The following is a 17,512-nucleotide window of genomic DNA, read 5'->3' on the forward strand; positions in this document are numbered from 1 at the left end:
CAGAGCTCAAACGTCACTCTTGTAATTACATTTTTAAACTATTTGTTTGCATAGTGTGGTCATTACTGCTTACTCATTTTTAGTGCAGTAAGCAGATACCAGGACAGTCACTAGAACACAGCATGATGGAAAATGCAAACCCCAAAGTCCTCAAAAAGAGGGGGAGGCCTTGGCAGAGCTTTCTGTCAGGAAAGGAAGCAGCTGCTTTTTTAGGATGGAGCTCATACAGGTTGGTGACAGCATTTGCAGCTTTCTGAAGAGCAGATTCCTGTGCTGGTGCTTTCGGGTAACCCTGTTCTCCACAGGCCCTTGGCTTACCCCTGCCCTATCCTGGAGGCCATGGCTTTTACCAGCATGTTTTAAATCATGCAAGGTGGAAAATGGCTGAAATTTAAAGCAATTGTATTGTCCTCTCTGAGGGATTTYACAATTATTCTGTGTTACTGTGAAGTTCTGGCTCTCTTGCCACCAGATGGCACCTAAACCCAGCTAATAGGAAATGCATCTTTTCAACAAGCCCACAGTAATATTTTATTTCTTTAAATGTGCACACTGACAAGAACTGTTTCATTCTATTTATTACTAATTATTAGAGATGTATAGAAACATGAAAAAAGACATTCACCTAAACATGGTTATACTCAAAATCCGGATCCTAAGGCACATCTCAGTGAAAAACAGTAAAAGCAGCAGATGCAAGTGTATGCTTCATTRCAGATGCCCTAAAAGGTAAAATCAGATTTTCTGTGAACGGATGCTATTTCTGCATCTGTTTTGGCATAAACAATCATAATGTCAAGGAATATTAGATCAGTAAAATATCCCATCAAGAAGCAATCTCCATTTGCCATTGGAGTCCCTCTGCTTTGACATACACTGRTATGAACTTGAAATAAAAACCACCAAGTTAAAATAGATGTGTTTACAAATAGAACCTTTATTTAGTTCAAATRACAGACACATTGAATTGTGCTTGAAACTACAACTGTAAAGAAATTCTAATATATAAACATTTAACTAGGGTGTTTCTAAAAGAATGCAAAGGCACAAATAGCACAAGACTGGAATTTAACCTCAAAAAAGTAGTCGTCAAAGTAGTGAACAGGCAGCTACCCTGAGGAGCTTGGAGCCACAGGCAGTGAGTTTTGACATCACAGTGTTAGGTCAGTTTAAACTAATGATCCCATTGCTGGCTTTGGGATTTTGGGAACATTTCCATGCAGTCAGCCAGACACTGTGCTCCAGATTTTCTGGCTTTGTTCCAAGTAATTAATTCAATCAACTCTCACCATCCTTGTCACCTTGTTCTTTRTGAGGACATCCTTCCACCTCAGCCACACCCTGTGCTTCTCTGTCACTGCCATTCCCTGTTAAAAGCACAAAGGCAAAAGGCAAATGAAACTYACTCATGGTCTTTGATACTGAAAATAGAAACACAGAGACAAATTTTTTAAAACCATTTAAATGAAACTCAGTAAGAAATCCTGTGTAAAARAAGAGGAAACATTTTAATTCCTAATTTATTAGGATTCCCACATAAATAAAAGGAGGAGGTAATTCTAACTAACAACCTTCAACAGGAGCTGAACAAATCCTTAGTGTGTCTGTGCCATTCCCATTTTCTCAGTGATTAATAATTTCACTGTAATCTTACCATCCTCTTCCCTTGGGTCATCTGGTTGATGACAGACGGGTGACAACAGTAGATGATCCTTGGGCTCAGTGATTACCTCTTGTATCAAGGGTTTCATAGGGGCTGCCTCTTTATCTTTGATCTCCAAGCATCTTTCTGAACTGTCAGGCTCTGTAAAGAGGCTTTCAAGAAGGGGTCTTAAGTGGTCCTTTTCATTCTGTTTATGGTTCTGACATACATTTGAAAAAATTGCTCTTGGAACCTCTTCTGCTGAATTCTCAAACAAGCTTCTATTGTTTTCCTCTAATGCAGAATTGCTGTCATTTGTCTCTTCAGAAATTATTTCAATCATTGGGTGACAGTCCTGCTGTAAAGGTAGAAATATAATTGAAAAGCTTTTCTTAGACATAAAAGCTAAAGGATGGGTAAATATCTCTTGGACTCATGTAGCAGTTGTCAGCTTTAATGGCTGTTCTCATAAAATATATGGAATGTGTGCTTCACCCATAGCTCTGCTGCTTTGTGCATGACTCTTAGATTAGCAATTTCTCAGGCATCAGCAATGAACTGACCATAAACTAATTAAYAGCTCATAAAAAGAGCAGATATTTCAGCAATGTGTGGACTCTGTTCTAATACTTTACTCTGAACAAGGGAACCTGACCAACATCTTCATCTGAGTTCAGCTGAGAACCGAGTAGCTTCRGAGCAGCACAGCTAACACATCCTCCTTCACTAATCCTCTTTCCTTGCCTGCTTTTAATTGGAGGCTTTGTTGGCCAAGACATTTTGCCGCCCTGTTACGAGTCTGTGATCAAAAAAGCAAATCAATTCCATGCYTTACACTGACTGAAGGAAGAGTTGGCATTAGATTGGAAAGACTTGTAAAAACATGTACTGTACCAGCCTCTGTCTCCAGCAAGACCGGTATGATTCTGTGATCAGCATGACAATCAAAACTGTGCTTTTAATCTTTGKTGTCTTCTTTTTTTCCCCTTCTATTTCTGCTTACAGGCTTGTGCCTAAAAGATTAGTTTGAGCAAAGCAAAACTAAAAAGATGGACAAGGAGTGGCATGCAGTGGAGAGGAGGAGTTTCAATCTCTCTGTGATTTCAGTTGAAAATTCAGATTTCATTTAGCAGCAGGCAATTTGCACCATATTAGTACTGGTAACATATATTTTAAAAACTAATTGTCAGTAGAACACTACATCCTATTAAGAAATTAAACTTATGTAACTGTTGCATTACTGATCATAAGTTTTTATTCTATTTTTGCAATACATGAATATAAAAAAAAATCAGATTAAAAAATTATTTACATGTATATATGAACTGCTAAAATAATCCATTTTAGTTTGTAAATACATAACTGATCGCGTCTCTCARACCAGCATTTCGCAATTTAGATTATCCTTATTTTGCAAAACRTTTGTAAATGTGTTTAGGGGAGCTTCATTACTGGAATTAATGAAAATSTTACCTTTTGAACAAAGATTTCCTCTTCTGGGGGAAACTCGCTTATAACTACATCCTCTAAATCAGGCAGTTCCTGAAAACAGCCACAGATCATGAATTAGTGGGAGGAGCTACTGTAACCCATGAAAAACAACATCTCTGGCTCACTGGACAACTTCTTCAAAGCAAAGCTCATCAGGAGAAGAGGCCACAGCCAGCAGGACCACACTGCCATCCTCTCACAGGGACAGTTTGCTCTTAGCATCTCTGGGAAAGGGGAAATTCAGCTGTCTCCAGAAATAGCAAATGGGCAAGYAATCACCTTAATGTCAGACTGAATGCTGTTTTCTACTATGCTGTGTGATTAAAAAAGAAAACGGGATAAAGAGTAAGGCATTAACAGGATTTTAAAAGCAAACWTTTATTCTCTTAGTTGCTTCCTATCTATTGTGTAGACTTAATCCCAGCTGCAACTCATATTTTATGGGTAAGAGCCAGATCGACACTTGCAGTCTTCCTGAAACTGGGTATCAGTAAGCTCTGTTAACCTAAGTACACCTAATAAAACAATGTTTTAATGTGAATAATGCCTCATAATTAAGGATACAGAACTGCAAACWTGCTGAGAACTGTTTTTCTCAGACAGGTCCAATAATTTCAGCTTTCCACTAGAAAATATTATCTCAGACAACTGTCATTTGCTGACATGAAAGCAAAAGGTAGGTATGCAAAATCACAGGTAGAAACTAATACCTTGTTGCCATTTTTTTTTTTCAGTGTAGGTCAATACTGGGATAAGCAGCTCCTTTTGTTTTTAGGTAATTTTATGACTTAATGATTTTGTAGCAGACTGCATCAGGAATCTCTATTCTTGTACACTGTCTTGTGCAGTGAAGATTATTATAGAATTAAAATCAAGAAAGGAAATTTCTCCTTCCTGATAAGGCTKCAGCTAGTGCAGCATGTCCTGAAGTCACACAGTTTTATAAAAATAGCATTACAAATGTAGAAATTAGGATCTGAGACTATGTGGAGTTTGATGTCAATAGAGAGATGAAAGAGCTTTTAGTCTTGTTTCAATCATCAGGGTGCATTTGCAGACCACACTAAAATCACTTTCTAAAAGTTAGCCCAGTTTAGGTACATGGGAATGTGGTTCTCACACTGCCAAGGCATGTGCAGCAATATGAGCTTGTTTCTGCTTGACAAAGGGATGTCATAACCACTTATTACAAATCCTCCTCCACTCTTCTCCCTTATATTACTCCTGAGACACCTACAGASTCAGGATATGAATAAGGACAATGGTACTGCTCCAGAGCTTCTCACCATCGACACCTTCCCAGSCATTCCCTGCTGTGTCAGCACTAAGAGTCCTCGGAATATCTGCAATAGGGTAAGTACTGGAGGCTGTTGGGAGAAGCTCTTTCTATTACTAAAGGTTATTGAAGAATGAGTAGCGTAAAACATTGAAATGTGCATTAGTGTGTGATTTGGGTTTGGTTTTCTTCTGTGCAATTAAAAGAGACTTTTTATGTCTCTAAAGAAACTCCATGGATTTAGGCTTAAGACTTASTTTTATACTGCCTTAAAGTTTGTACAGAGGAGCTTCCTGTGGTGCCAAAGAGCATCAAGGGAAAAACAAAMACCGAATCAAGGAGATCTTCACATTGTGGGTTCCTACAGTATCACTATGTATTAAAAACTTTATTTCAGATAATGCAACATCTACTTTTAAGAATAATATTTGGCATACTTTGAATTGCTGCCCATTCTCTCCACTATCTTTTTAAAATCTGTTATTAAAAAATAGCTGAACAGGAGGTGGCAGCAGCAAACCCTCTCCTGAAACAGTGGGTTGAGTCTCCTTCAATAACAACATGGAATTTTTTCCTGGGAAATTAAAAGCATGGCAAAGATATAAGGCTTTTCTGCCRGTAATTAACAATGGCAGTATAAAATATCAAAGAGTATAATAAGTGCTCTGGGAAATCATAAGCTCAGACGTTTTCATTGCTGATTATATCACAGTCTGACATTGTCAGTTCATCARCAGTGTCCTAATTAGGACATATTGAACAGGTTTTCTTTGAAGTGAGGTTGTATTTTTCAGTGGAATCTGTGTMCTACTCATGGTTAAATATGGTAAACATGTTAAAAAGTTGCATCAGATATAAATTTTAGATAATGAAGAACATACTACAAATRTCAATCACTTATTAAATATCTGAATAATGTGCATTCTGCTTTCCTTGGAAACAGACATCAGAGTTCCATYTTGAGAATTAATTTATAATATCTAATACTGCAAGATAACATTTACAGTGAGGGGTTTGCTATTTCTTCCCTATGCTTTTTCTGCAGTAGTTCACATTTWCAATTGCATATTTCATTTGAGTCTGAATCCAATACATACATCAAGGTAAAGTTTCTCCAGTGTCTCCAGTTTGACTTGTTCAATTTCAGCACATTCACCCCTCTCAGGAATCATCACCTTGTCAGTGGCTGCCTCCTGTGCTGGTAGATCTAAAGAATAAACAATAGTCAGYTGCAGAGAACTAATAGAATAAAAAAATGTCGATTTTCAATAGCAAGCACTGCAAAACCAAACTRCTGGGGACCTGACTACCACTACAGAATTCACAGCTGAATCCAGCACTTTGTCATCCTGTGATATTCTGGGTCTCTCTTATATTGCATAAATTAATATATGCTTTTTGCAATAATGTGTTCACAAATCTATAAAAGTATTCTCCCATTTTTGAAGGCACAAAACCACCTCTAGAGTGACAACCAGCTACTGTTGGCAGACAGACTGCACAGTTTATGCAGGAGCAAGGAAAGTCTGTAAACTCTCCAGGCCTGTCAATAACCTGGCAGGTTTGAGAAGTGAAGTTCCTCTTTTAAGTTGCAGAAGTTGAAGGTTAAGCCTTYAGAATTTTATTATTTTCTTGTATTTAAAGAATATTTTACCCAGTATTGCTTGATTTCACCTAGTCACTGTGGCAATCTAATGGAATGATCAGTTGGCTTAAGGCACAGCGGAGGCAGTGCTACACTAAGACAGAGTTTGGCTCATCATCTCTGYATCCTCAGTTTGGTTTGGTTCTTCACTGTGTACGTTACCATTGGTCTCCCTGTTGAAATTTGTGCATTTGTAGGAGTCYGGTTCCTGTGCATCCTCTTGAGCTTCATCAGAAGTTTTTCCAGATGTGAAATCTCTGCTATCTCCTCTATTTGGTGGAAGTGTTACCACTTCATCACAAACATCAAAAATTTCRTTTTTATATTTCTCAGTCTTTTCTTGAGCTTCTTTTTCTGATTTCTTTGAAGTCTCTGATGTATTAGAATTTCCATCACCATCTTTTGAATTTGCAGGTGCTCCTACAGAAGAAACAATTTCATTAAAATTGCTGAGCTAATCTACCATTGCTTATTTTAAATATCTTACATTGGCCTAAAATATGCAGCAAAAACTTCTACTCTGTTTGAGCAGCTATTTGTGAATGATTAGTCCTCCCAAATCTGCAGCAATCCTGTGGGTTTTCCCATCTCAACTCCCCAGCAAACAGAAGCTCCCCCGCAAAAAAGAACCATCTAGAGAAAACACTTGAATAATAATTGTCTGGCACTTAAGACTCACAAGTGACTACATATTTAAATATATGCTTGAGGACTCCGAAGGATCAGCAACAAGTGCTGGTTACCTTCTCCTTTGTGCAATACACCTGCTTGCAAAAAAAGTTTTACTTGTTAGTCAATCCAAATACATAKCAGATAAAGACTTCTCTGCACATTCAAAATTGAAGTGGTGACAGATATCTTCCAAAACCCTAAGCACAAACCTTCAAGGATATCTGTTGCAACTCCTTCCATGCTCTTTCGTCTCTTCTCTTCATCTGCTCTTTGCCTAATTGCTGCTAATGCATCAATGCTATCTTGGATTTTTTTTCTCTCTCTGGTTTCCCATTTTTCCCTTTCTTCTTTTTCAGCTTCAAGCCCTCCAACAGCCCAGGCTTCTGCACAGGCTCTAATGAAAACACAAAAGCTCACTGTAACACAGCTATAAAAGCCCATTTGCAATGAGAGAAATTTAAAATAGTTTGCAACAGCACAAAATAGCTGCAGAGAAAAAAGCAGATAGCAGTGACAATCCCTTATGCAACAGGTATGCATGTTTTTCTCATCTTATATCTGGAACTGAAACAAAAGAGATATCCAAATGCTAATGAGCACACCACTAGAGATTGGTCTRATCTTGGCTCAGCTGTTCCAGACAYTTGCTCCATTTCTGTTGAAATCAGGATTTGCCTCTGGTCTACAAACTTGGTGCAAGACAATTCTGTTCAAGAGTTATTTTGTGAAAAAATACATTCCTTTTTTTCTAGGTATGCTAGATGTAGAACTTTGTGGTACAGTAGTCTTCTCCTCAAAGTCACCTACCTTCAATAAATTATACTGGTCAGTTTTCTTTTCCTTCCATGACAGTATTGACAAACAATGGATGAGAGATCATTAGCACTTGACCTTTATTGCTGTATAAAGAAGATGGCTGTGTTTCTTACCTATCTTTTGGGAAAACTGGTCTGTCATCCAGATATGTCAGTTGTTTTAGTCGAACAGTGAGTGTTTTTCTATAATTAGTAATTTTCTTTATCACCTCGTTTCCCATCAAATTCAGCACATGCTAGAGAAACAAAGGAAACTATTTTTAAATTTAATTAGAAAAACTCCCAATCCGAATATGCACTTTGCCTGTCATTTCAAAAGTAAGAAATTAATAAAACATCCAGGGTGTTACAGGTGATCTACAAGAAACAAAATAATGTTTCATAACGTTTCTTTTAGACTGATACCTCTTGTGCACTGAACTACCCAACCAAGTCACAATGGGGTTCAGCCACACATGACACAAATTCTCAGCTRTTTCTGGCTTACCAGATTAGGCATGGTCTCCAGAATAGTTACAATACTTGGATCACTTAGATTGTTGTGGGAAAGATCAAGAACAGAAATACTTGGGCATTCTTGCAAGTGCTGGATGTCTTCCACCGTCCGTAACTTATTGTGAGCRATCTGCAGAGTCTGCAGGACTTTCAGGCAAGCTGCCAGACAAGAACAGCACAATGATAGGTAAGAGYTGTTGCTTCACAGAGGGTTTTTTTGAGCTAGTGAAAAACTGCATTGTCAAATTAATTGTTTATACTGAATGTGGACCTTTTTTCTGAATTTTTTTTTCTGCTATATGTACTTTTTGGCTAGGCCTCCAAAGTTGCTTTCTTCACCCCAGGGAAAAATAGCTGCCTGGTTTTAGGATGGTGGTTGTTTTTAATTCATATTTCAAACTAATCATTTACACAAAAGCTTGTGTTTCAAAATTCTCCAATGWATGCAAGTAGTAATGTAGAGAAATTGTGTTTTATTTTCTGCTGAAGACAGAATAAATCTTTTAGCAGATATAAAAGATTTGGTAATTGTGTCTGCAACTGCCAAAGCACATCTTAACTGTAAACGGTGAAAAATGGTTTGTCAGCTGTCTGCAACACTGATAAGTATTGAGATGGTATTAAGAAGTGAGGAAAAATTAATTATCCTAGGTATCAATGTGAAGGTAGCTCCCACATATTTTCTGTTTCTCAACACAGGTTTGATTCCTCTACAGAAGCCCTGTGTGCTTTGGCATGGATATTGTGCAAAATTCTACACAAAAAAAAATCCCTTGAAACTAGTGCCATTAATAAAAGCTTAGTCAGAGCTTAGGGAATATGGCCTTGCCACAGGTTAAAACACATTGTGCCAGCAGTTCTTACACAGATTCTCGATGGTCTTAATGTAGTTGTTACTGATATTGAGGGAATCCAGCTTTTGTAAGGGTTCAAGGTTTTCAATCTTCTCAATGAAATTGATTTGCAAGTAGAGGSAACGCAATTCTGTCTGAGCATGCAAATTCTCAATTTTTCTTAAGCCATTGCATTGCAAGAACAAACACTTTAGTCCAGTATATTCTTCAAGATTCTCCAGGCGGTCAAATCCTGCAGAGAAAAAAAGATGTTTTAAATTGAAATGGCATTGGCTGAAAACGAGTCTTTGGAAGAGAAAATACATATATTTACCCAGGCCAGTATTTTAAGATATTTCTCAGAGGCTCCTGTCTCACAAACATGTCCCTTGATTTCTATTGATCCTTTGAATGGCTCCACAAAGTGAATTAGATGTATCATCAGTTTACTTTCATACCTTCACATTGACTCATTTTGTTTCCCACATCTAGTATTATATACAATTGTAAAAGAATAACTAGATACTTACTTCTGTAACCCAAGAAATAGGTTATCTGCTAAAATGCTACTTAGAATGATTAATCTAAACAGTCATGTCCACATCTTACCTTTATAATGCAAGTAAAGTGTATCATTTAAGTGTGGGGTCCAGTATAATTTCTGCTGTTTACAGATGTCTAGCAGAATCTTTTTTGTCATTCTAAAAYAGTACAGGAAGCAGAAGCAAAATAAAAAATGTATTTCAGTGCACATTCTGAAATCTTTGGTTTCYTTACCTATTCCAATGCAACATAATTAACAGTTCTTTCATGCAAGAGAAACAGCTACAGCTTTCAAAATTATTATTCAAATAAAAATAAAGAAGTGGGTTTTTTTAGTGTGGCTTTTCATTTCTACCTCCGAAAGGAGTTACCAGACTCTCCTGCTAAAACCCAGAGAAATTCATAGGAAAATGGGCAGGGAATTAGAAAGTTCATCTTCTTGGAAAAGGGAAGCATGATTCTATGTTAGCTTCTGGTTCCAATGTTAGYTTCCTCTCCAATTCTTTCCCCTGTTCCTTATTGCTTTGGTACAGGACCTTTGGTGGCAGAGCCAAAATGCAACATTTTTCTCAGACTAGAAAAATCAGTATTTATCATCCCAACATTTTAATGAAATTCTGACTCCAAAATAGCACTCAAGAAAGTTTTGTTATACAGCTGTTGGCTGGCTGGGAATTCCTGGGAATGCCACTAGGAATTAACACAATGCCTCGTCTGAAATGATGTGGAGAAATAGTTAAATCTACTGGCAAATGACTCCCACAGGAATTTGCATATTTTTCTCCAGATACATTAATTAAATACACAGTGTGGTCAGAATGTAATTTGCTRCTGTGGCCATAAACAACAAACATCTGTACAGACACCAGAAATATCACTAGCACCTCATCTATCCTTTATTCTCAAGTTCATCTTCAAAACTGTTCTCCAGAACTRAGATGAACACAAAGAATAGCTAAACTCCTGATGATGCCAAAATTAAAATAAAACACATCCACAAACACTATTACCTTACAGAGGCCCTCTTTTCTGTTTTCTTTTGACTGGATGAGCTGGTTCCAGACTTGTCATCAGTACCTGATTTTTGCTCATTCTGTTGATCTGCTTTGGACATACAGTTGACTTCTTTCTCTTCAGTTTTAACAGCTTCATAAATGAGAAAATGAGTTGCAATTTAATAGCAAAGATGGGGAAAATGTGAGATGTTGCCAATTACTTTAGAGAAATATTGAAGAGCACTTGAATATTAATTTCAAGAAGAGTCATCCCAAGCACTATTAGTCTAGCTCTTCTACAAATCTACCCTTYTGCAATCCTTGGAAGGTGTCTTTAYRCTGCCTTTGATTAATTSYAATTTYAGTATTTCTCTCTTCCGATACTTGCYCTGGACCTTCTACTTGCACTTGTAGTCTGTACATTTAAAGAGAAAGTGCAAACAAAATGATTGTACCAGCTTACTTAAATATGACTGCAATTAAAACATAATCATCAGACATGTTGAGTAACACAAGAGGCAATGGGCTGAAACTCGTGCTCAGAAGTTCCTCCTGAACATAAGAACTTGTTTACTGTGTGAGTGAGCACGCACTGGAACTGTTTGCCCAGAGAGGGTGTGAAATGTCCCTTACTGGACAGAAGAATCTGGATGCAATCCTGTGCCATGTGCTCTGGGATGGCCCTGCTTGAGCRGGGAGGTTGGACCRATGACCCGCYGKGGTCYCCTCACACYCGACCCACGCTGTCACTCCGTGATTTAGAGGTCAGGCTAGCTGTGTGATTATAATACTGGAAGAAATATTCCTCCAGCGACAGGAAAGTAAAGAAATACAGGGAAAGGAAAAAAGGCCACAGGAAGACAGCAACTGAGTATGCCGCCGTTAAGTCAGGATTTCAGTGACTTTGCTGGGAGAAAGCACACAGTGTTATTTACATCCATACGAGTATGAACAGCCGTGATGGGCACTTTATGTCCTGGCGGGCGAGCCGGAGGGGCTCACCTGTGCTCTCAGGGCTGCCCTCACACTCCGTGCGGGCACCTCCGCTCCCGGTGTCGACCAGCGGAGCCTCAGGCGCCTGGACCTCCCCTCCGCGGCCGCTGCCCGGGTCTCCAGCGGGCACCGCCTGCATTCTAACACCCCCCGAGCCGGTATCGGATTTACGCTCTGGCTTTTTCAGTCAAAGTGTCCCCAGCTTTAGTCGGCGGCAGGCGAGGGACGGAGCGGAGCGCGAGCCCSGGCTGCCGCCTCAGCCGCTTCAGCCGTGACCATGGCGACGGCGCGCGCAGGCCCACAAGGCCCCGCGGCCGCTCCCGGCGGCCCCGCGCGGCGCAGGCGGTGGCGGTGAGCGCGGGCGGCGCGGAGCTCAGCCCGGCCCTGAGGGTGAGGCACCGGCGGGGCAGGGCCGCGGCGGGGGTGGGTTCCGTCCGGCACAGCCCGGCAGAGAGAGGGCCCCAGGCCGGGTCTTTGAGGGCCGGGGCTGGGTGAGGGGCCGAAGCGCCGGGTGAGCTTGCTGGGACTGCGCGGGTGGGCGCGCCCGGAGCCCTGTGTCCCGCCCTGGGCGAGGGGCGGGCGGGCCGTGGCGGTGCCGGGCAGCGCATCAGGTGCTGCCGAGGAGAGGACGGGTGTGTGCTTGTTATGAAAATGTATTAACTAGTGAAAGCCGTGTGAGACACAGCAAACGCGGTGTGCGATGTGCCTGATGTGCTGCAGCGTGCCGTGGTTCAAGGACAGTGGCAGATGCAGTGCTTTTGCCAGCGCTGGGGACTGAGTCTGTGTGAGCTTGCTTTGTTTCTCGTGTAGCTTTTTGTCCTTGAAAGAGCCCGTTGTTTCTTTGTATCTCAGCTTTCTCGTGCTGGTTATCCTTGCTTCTCTTTTACGTAGTTTTTCATCTTCCAAAATTGGTTTTCACCTGTTTAGCTTCTGCTTGAATTGTTTTATTTACGGAATTGTGGATCAGTGTCGTTGCAGTATAACTGATTAATAGCTGAAACCTAAAAAAAATCTAAACAGTACGTAAACCAGTGAGGATGATGATAGGTGACTCCCAAATTTTAGGAGACTGACTTATGGCTTTTCTGCATCAAAACCAGCACTCAAAGTGTAACATGCTGAATCTCGAAGGTTATCCATACAGTCTGAAAWGTTTGCATGGCCCAAGAGGCAGTTGTAATTGCCTGTGTCTTTTTTTTTCAGGCTTGTCATCACCATGGCTGCGGTGGATCGATTCTCCCTCTTGTACAGAGAAATAAGTTACTCCTGCAGTTTCTACGTAGAAGGCCTRGCTATTGTGGGAGCTTGGTACACACTCACAAAGTGTGTGTCTCTGGCGTTGGACACTTACAGTGCGCTCAGGCTGTACGTTATTCCAAGGCTGACTGGGGAGGTTGATCTTGTCAAGAAGTATGGARGATGGGCTGTGGTCACTGGTAAGAGATGAAGTGGTGAATTTGCTTAAATTTATATAACATGTTGTGCCAGTACTGTGAAACTTGGTAGCTTGTGCTGCTGGGTGAGCTTTATGTCACAAGCTCGGGCCTGTATTGTCTCAGGTTGCAGGTTAATCTACTTGAGCGGTGGATGTTGCTCACTGTCTTTAGAAATGAATTGCTCAGGAGATGGGCAAGATAAGTGAATTGACTGACAGCTGAGAAAGAATCACAGCAATTGTTGCCCACGTTTAAACGGTACATCTTGAACACCTGTAAGTATAGACAGAGATGCAGACAAGGTCCTTTTTTTGCTATGAGATGTTCATATGTGCTCTAGTTCTTCAGCAAGGTTTGAGCCCTATATCTCTGACATCCCTGCCTTTCATTAAGGTTCTCCTTTGAGCTCTCTCTTGTCATAGAAAATATAAAACTTTYATGAAGGGAATTGCAGAAGGTGTTTGGCAGGGTTGTCTTTACTGTTGTGTCTTTGTATTCAATATATTCAATGATGCATGATCTCAGAAAAAAAGAATAAAGCTAAAATTCAAAGAACTGTCGAAAGTAGAAGGCTGGGGTTGCTCTGTTTTTAACTTGTATGTTCTATTGCATTTTTCTCTTGCAGGTGGCACAGATGGCATTGGGAAGGCTTATGCTGAAGAACTGGCAAAGCGTGGTGTCAACATCATCTTAATCAGCCGAAACAAAGAGAAGCTGGAGGCTGTATCCAGGAGCATATCTGAAACCTATAAAGTGGAAACAGATTTAATAGTAGCTGATTTCAGCAAGGGTCGTGAGCTTTACCCAGCCATTAAGGAGGCTCTGAAAGACARAGAAATTGGTATTTTGGTGAATAATGTAGGAATGTTTTATGACCACACAGACTATTTTACTAATCTGTCCGAGGATAAGCTATGGGACTTGATCCATGTAAATATTGCTTCCACTACCATGATGACGCATATCGTGCTGCCAGGCATGGTAAAGAAGAAGAAAGGGGCAATTGTGAACCTCGCTTCGTCAGTCTGTTATCAGCCATCACCGATGTTGACAGTCTATGGAGCCTCTAAAGTAAGTTGGGATGTAGTTCTAAATGGTATGCGCTCGAAAGTACATTATAGGTTGGTTGTGTTGTGAGAGTTTTTTAACATGTTCAGCAAGGATATCAAAATACCTGAATGTTTTCTAGGGATTTGTTTGAATATTGGAAGTGAATGATACATGTATTACACAGTAAACTCTTCATACTCACCAATGCTGGACTTGGAATCCAAGTCATTGCTCTTGGATTTTCTGTGAGCTGTGGCATAACAGTCATTCTAAGAGAAATGTTGCCTTTCTCAGATGCACAGAGCAGAGAGGCAGTTCTGTGGCACCTGTTAAAAGGGTCCAGAATTTCATCTCTCTCTTCTTCAGCTGAACTGTGTACATACTTCAAGCCTCTTGCGTACCAGTATTTGGTAGCAAAAAGGGCTATCTTCGGGCTCAAGCCACCACTGTGACAAAGAGTGTGGCCAAATCAAGCCACTGCTTCATGTAACACCAAGCAGTGTTGTGCCATATTTGGGGACAAGTGACAGGAACTCCCCCATAATTGTCCTTCCTGAGGAAGTCCAGCTGGTAATGAACGGGATGGGACAGCTGGKTGATGCTGGATGCTCATGGTGATGGTGGAGTTACACTGTATGACATGCTGCTGAATCCACAAAAGCAGCTGAGATCGTGGAAGGATCAGCTAGACCCAGTGTCTAAACACAAGTGGTTACTGCTCCCAGATGCCCGTGGGTTCCCTCTGCTGTAGCCTTCCTCCTGACATAGCTCTTTGAGTATTTCCTTTGGCCTGGAGCAAAACCAGCTCTTACTACCCCAAGGTATAAAAGTCTTTGTACACTTTGTCCAGTATGGAAACTGGCTTAAGATTACTGTTTTCTGTGCAGATTATCTGCCCCTTTGATTATGCTAAGTGTGTGTAGAACTGCATTTTGAATTAAAACAATTAAAAGGCTTGAATGAAAAAGAAGAAACACAAATATGCTGAAGTTTCTTCATTTAGCTGACATAATCCAAATTCTAAATCAGCAATCCAGCTTTAAGCCTGGTCTCAGAACAGTGAAATGAGAACAAGTTGCTGTAACATCCTAAGCCTCTTTGTGCATTAAATAACAGTGCATGGTGTTTGAAGTGCTTTAGTTTTCCTGAAGGAGCTGTAAGAGCATTTCTCCAAGATGCTTTCCCAACAAACTGTTGGGAAAACCTTTTGCCAGGCTGTTTGGAAGCAACAAGCTATCTGCTCACAAGCTGAGTCTAAAATACTCTTTCCCAGGGAATACTGGCTGTGTGGCACAGCAGTAGCTTCAGCAGGGAAGGAATCTGCATTGTTGCTCTGATAAGACTGAGCCAGGCTAATTTTTCAGTCTAATTCCAGCAGTCCCAGTTAGCAGGCTTGAGCTTTTTTGTTACTCTGTATAAGTAAAATGAGCTGAAGAAGATAATGCAGATACACATAAACAAATGAATAATTTTGCATAAGGAAGTGCCAGAAATAACTAACCTGGCCTTTGGAGAAGACAGTTGAATGCAAAATTCATCTGTAAAGGTACTAAAGAATGGGACTTTATTTTCTCCTTCTGACAGTGCTAGGTAGAGCTGGCTGTAAAGTGTCCTTGCAATGCCCCCAGAACAAACAAGGTATTTGTTTTAAATGAAATAAATGTTTTTGTATTATTTTTAAGCAGAAATTGGCAGATYGTGTTAAGCAGTCACTTTGTCCTGCAAGTTACTGTACTATGTCAGGTTTATAGTAAATAACAACACAGASAAATGTTGATAATATGTCAGTAATTAACATTTTTTACTATTTATTAGCTTTTTATTTATTGAGCTGGTGTATAAAATATGTTACAACTCCTCTGTAATTTTAATAAAACCCTTCCCTGAGATTTCATTGTTTAAAAAAAAAGAAGAAAAAAGAACTCTTTCTGCTTTTGTCTTTCTAGAGCTACATGGACTATTTCAGTAGATCGYTACATTATGAATATGCCTCTAAAGGAATTTTTATTCAGAGTCTAGTGCCATTTGTAACTAGAACAAATYTGATAGCATTCAGTGACACTATAAAAAAGAGATCTATCATTCTTCCTACTGCTGAAGAATATGCAAGTCAAGCTGTTTCTACTCTTGGTTTATCCATAAGGACCACTGGTCACTGGAAGCATGCAATACAGGTAATGGAATTCATTAAACTATTTAATGTTGTCAGTAGAAGTAAACCAGCTTTTTACTTTCTTAGGAATCTGTTTTAGAAATGTATGCTTGGGCATGCTTATTTTTAAGATCAGAGAAGGAATCCAATTCCCCCTTTAATGTGCAGCAAAAATGGGAAAGAGACAACTTTTTTATTGAAAAGCACGTAGTATCTCATTTCACTTGGGGTGTTGCTGACTGGGCCAGTGTTTCATTGCCTTTTGTAAATAGAAATAGCTTTTTTCAGTCTTAATTTCTTGAGCGTATTTCTGCTTTGGGAAGAGTGGGTAGGGAGGATGGAATAATAGCAGGAAAAAAACCCCATATTTTTGTTCTAAGCTAYCTGGAAGCAAGTCCTCCCATTTGTTAGCGTTTTCATTTCTGGGGGCAGACTGTTTTAGGCACGTTGGTCACATCTCATGTATCCTGCTTTGTGGCTTCCTATGGCATTGGGTTGAGTAGATGGAAATGAACAAATGGGGATTAATCCAAAAGGAATAAAAGAGGTGGGATGGATTCTGGCAAGATGTGGCAATTAAAGGAAGTGGACAGAACTGCTGTTGTGAACTTGACCAAAACAGAATTCAGGATTTATTTGAGGAACTTAACTGATCAGCTGTGGGTGCTACTTCAGAAACAGCTAAATATATGTACTTATAAGAGGTTGAATTTAAGGCTTAGTTGATGATATTCAAGCACTTTTTGCCTTGCTTTAGTAGTGATTTGAGAAACTGTTTGTTTACTTTAATGGAATCTATCTTAATCCGTCCCTTCTCTTCATTTTTTCCTGTTGTCTCCCCCTGCCTCTCCACAGCTCACACTGGCTAACTGCCTGCCTGAATGGATATGGGCATGGTTTTCACTGAATATGAGCAGAGCTCTACGCAAGCAAGCTTTGAGAGCCAAAGCGAAATAGGAGTAGCTTGTTGTCCCACGTGATGGTTCTGATCAGTGCTCCAGAAATGCGTAATGAACCTTGGAGAACTTACTGTAACTTATCCATACCTTGTTAAACAAGCTACCTTACCTCGACAGCCAAAGTGTGGATCCTCTCTATATCCTTGTATTAAATAGCTCCTGTGCTGCTTTCCTTTATGACAAAATGCTGATCTTCTTGATGTTAATTTCTGTTACCTTCCTCATTGAGATAACTGGGCAGGAGCTGGTACAGGTTTTTTTTTCTGACAATAAGTGATCATCTCTCACATAGTGCTACATGATGTCCATTTATAAAGTTGACAGAATTTAAGACTTCTCCAAATCCATCAGAAACAGGACCCCCAAAAAATCAAGCATTCTAAATGACAAGTGAGAAGTTGTGGAGAAGATGGGGTAAAGTATCAGGGCCAGATACCCATGACAGGGGTCTGTCCACAGCTGACGCCAATCTCACTTGGGCTTTAAAGCCGTTCGCTTCAACTGTGCGGGATAAA

At 40.1% G+C, this 17,512-nt stretch overlaps 2 protein-coding genes across 6 annotated transcripts; one reads left to right on the forward strand and one right to left on the reverse strand.

Annotated features, from left to right (window-relative positions):
- Positions 1-1,206: 1,206 nt before the first annotated feature.
- Positions 1,207-11,670, reverse strand: DNAAF1 (dynein axonemal assembly factor 1). The gene is made up of 12 exons (XM_057364579.1): positions 11,410-11,670; positions 10,423-10,558; positions 9,479-9,570; positions 8,901-9,122; positions 8,029-8,195; positions 7,656-7,777; positions 6,936-7,120; positions 6,217-6,474; positions 5,507-5,616; positions 3,116-3,184; positions 1,655-2,000; positions 1,207-1,367 (listed from the first exon to the last, which is right to left on the reverse strand). The coding sequence occupies exons 1-12, from the start codon at positions 11,537-11,539 to the stop codon at positions 1,279-1,281; spliced, it is 1,926 nt and encodes a 641-aa protein (XP_057220562.1). The 5' UTR covers positions 11,540-11,670; the 3' UTR covers positions 1,207-1,278.
- HSDL1 (hydroxysteroid dehydrogenase like 1) lies at positions 4,343-17,182 on the forward strand. 5 transcript variants are annotated; one of them, XM_057364580.1, is made up of 5 exons: positions 4,343-4,486; positions 12,604-12,836; positions 13,462-13,907; positions 15,833-16,060; positions 16,894-17,182. In XM_057364580.1, the coding sequence occupies exons 1-5, from the start codon at positions 4,395-4,397 to the stop codon at positions 16,993-16,995; spliced, it is 1,101 nt and encodes a 366-aa protein (XP_057220563.1). In that variant the 5' UTR covers positions 4,343-4,394; the 3' UTR covers positions 16,996-17,182. The 5 variants fall into 5 exon arrangements, with proteins under 5 accessions (XP_057220563.1, XP_057220567.1, XP_057220564.1 ...); XM_057364584.1 differs by lacking the exon at positions 4,343-4,486 and adding an exon at positions 7,110-7,258; XM_057364581.1 differs by lacking the exon at positions 4,343-4,486 and adding an exon at positions 11,724-11,790.
- The last annotated feature ends 330 nt before the right edge of the window (positions 17,183-17,512 follow it).

The sequence above is a fragment of the Malurus melanocephalus genome, unplaced genomic scaffold (assembly GCF_030028575.1).
Source record: "Malurus melanocephalus ecotype Western Australia unplaced genomic scaffold, MMel_1.1 scaffold_40, whole genome shotgun sequence".
In the NCBI taxonomy this organism is placed as follows: Eukaryota; Metazoa; Chordata; class Aves; order Passeriformes; family Maluridae; genus Malurus; species Malurus melanocephalus.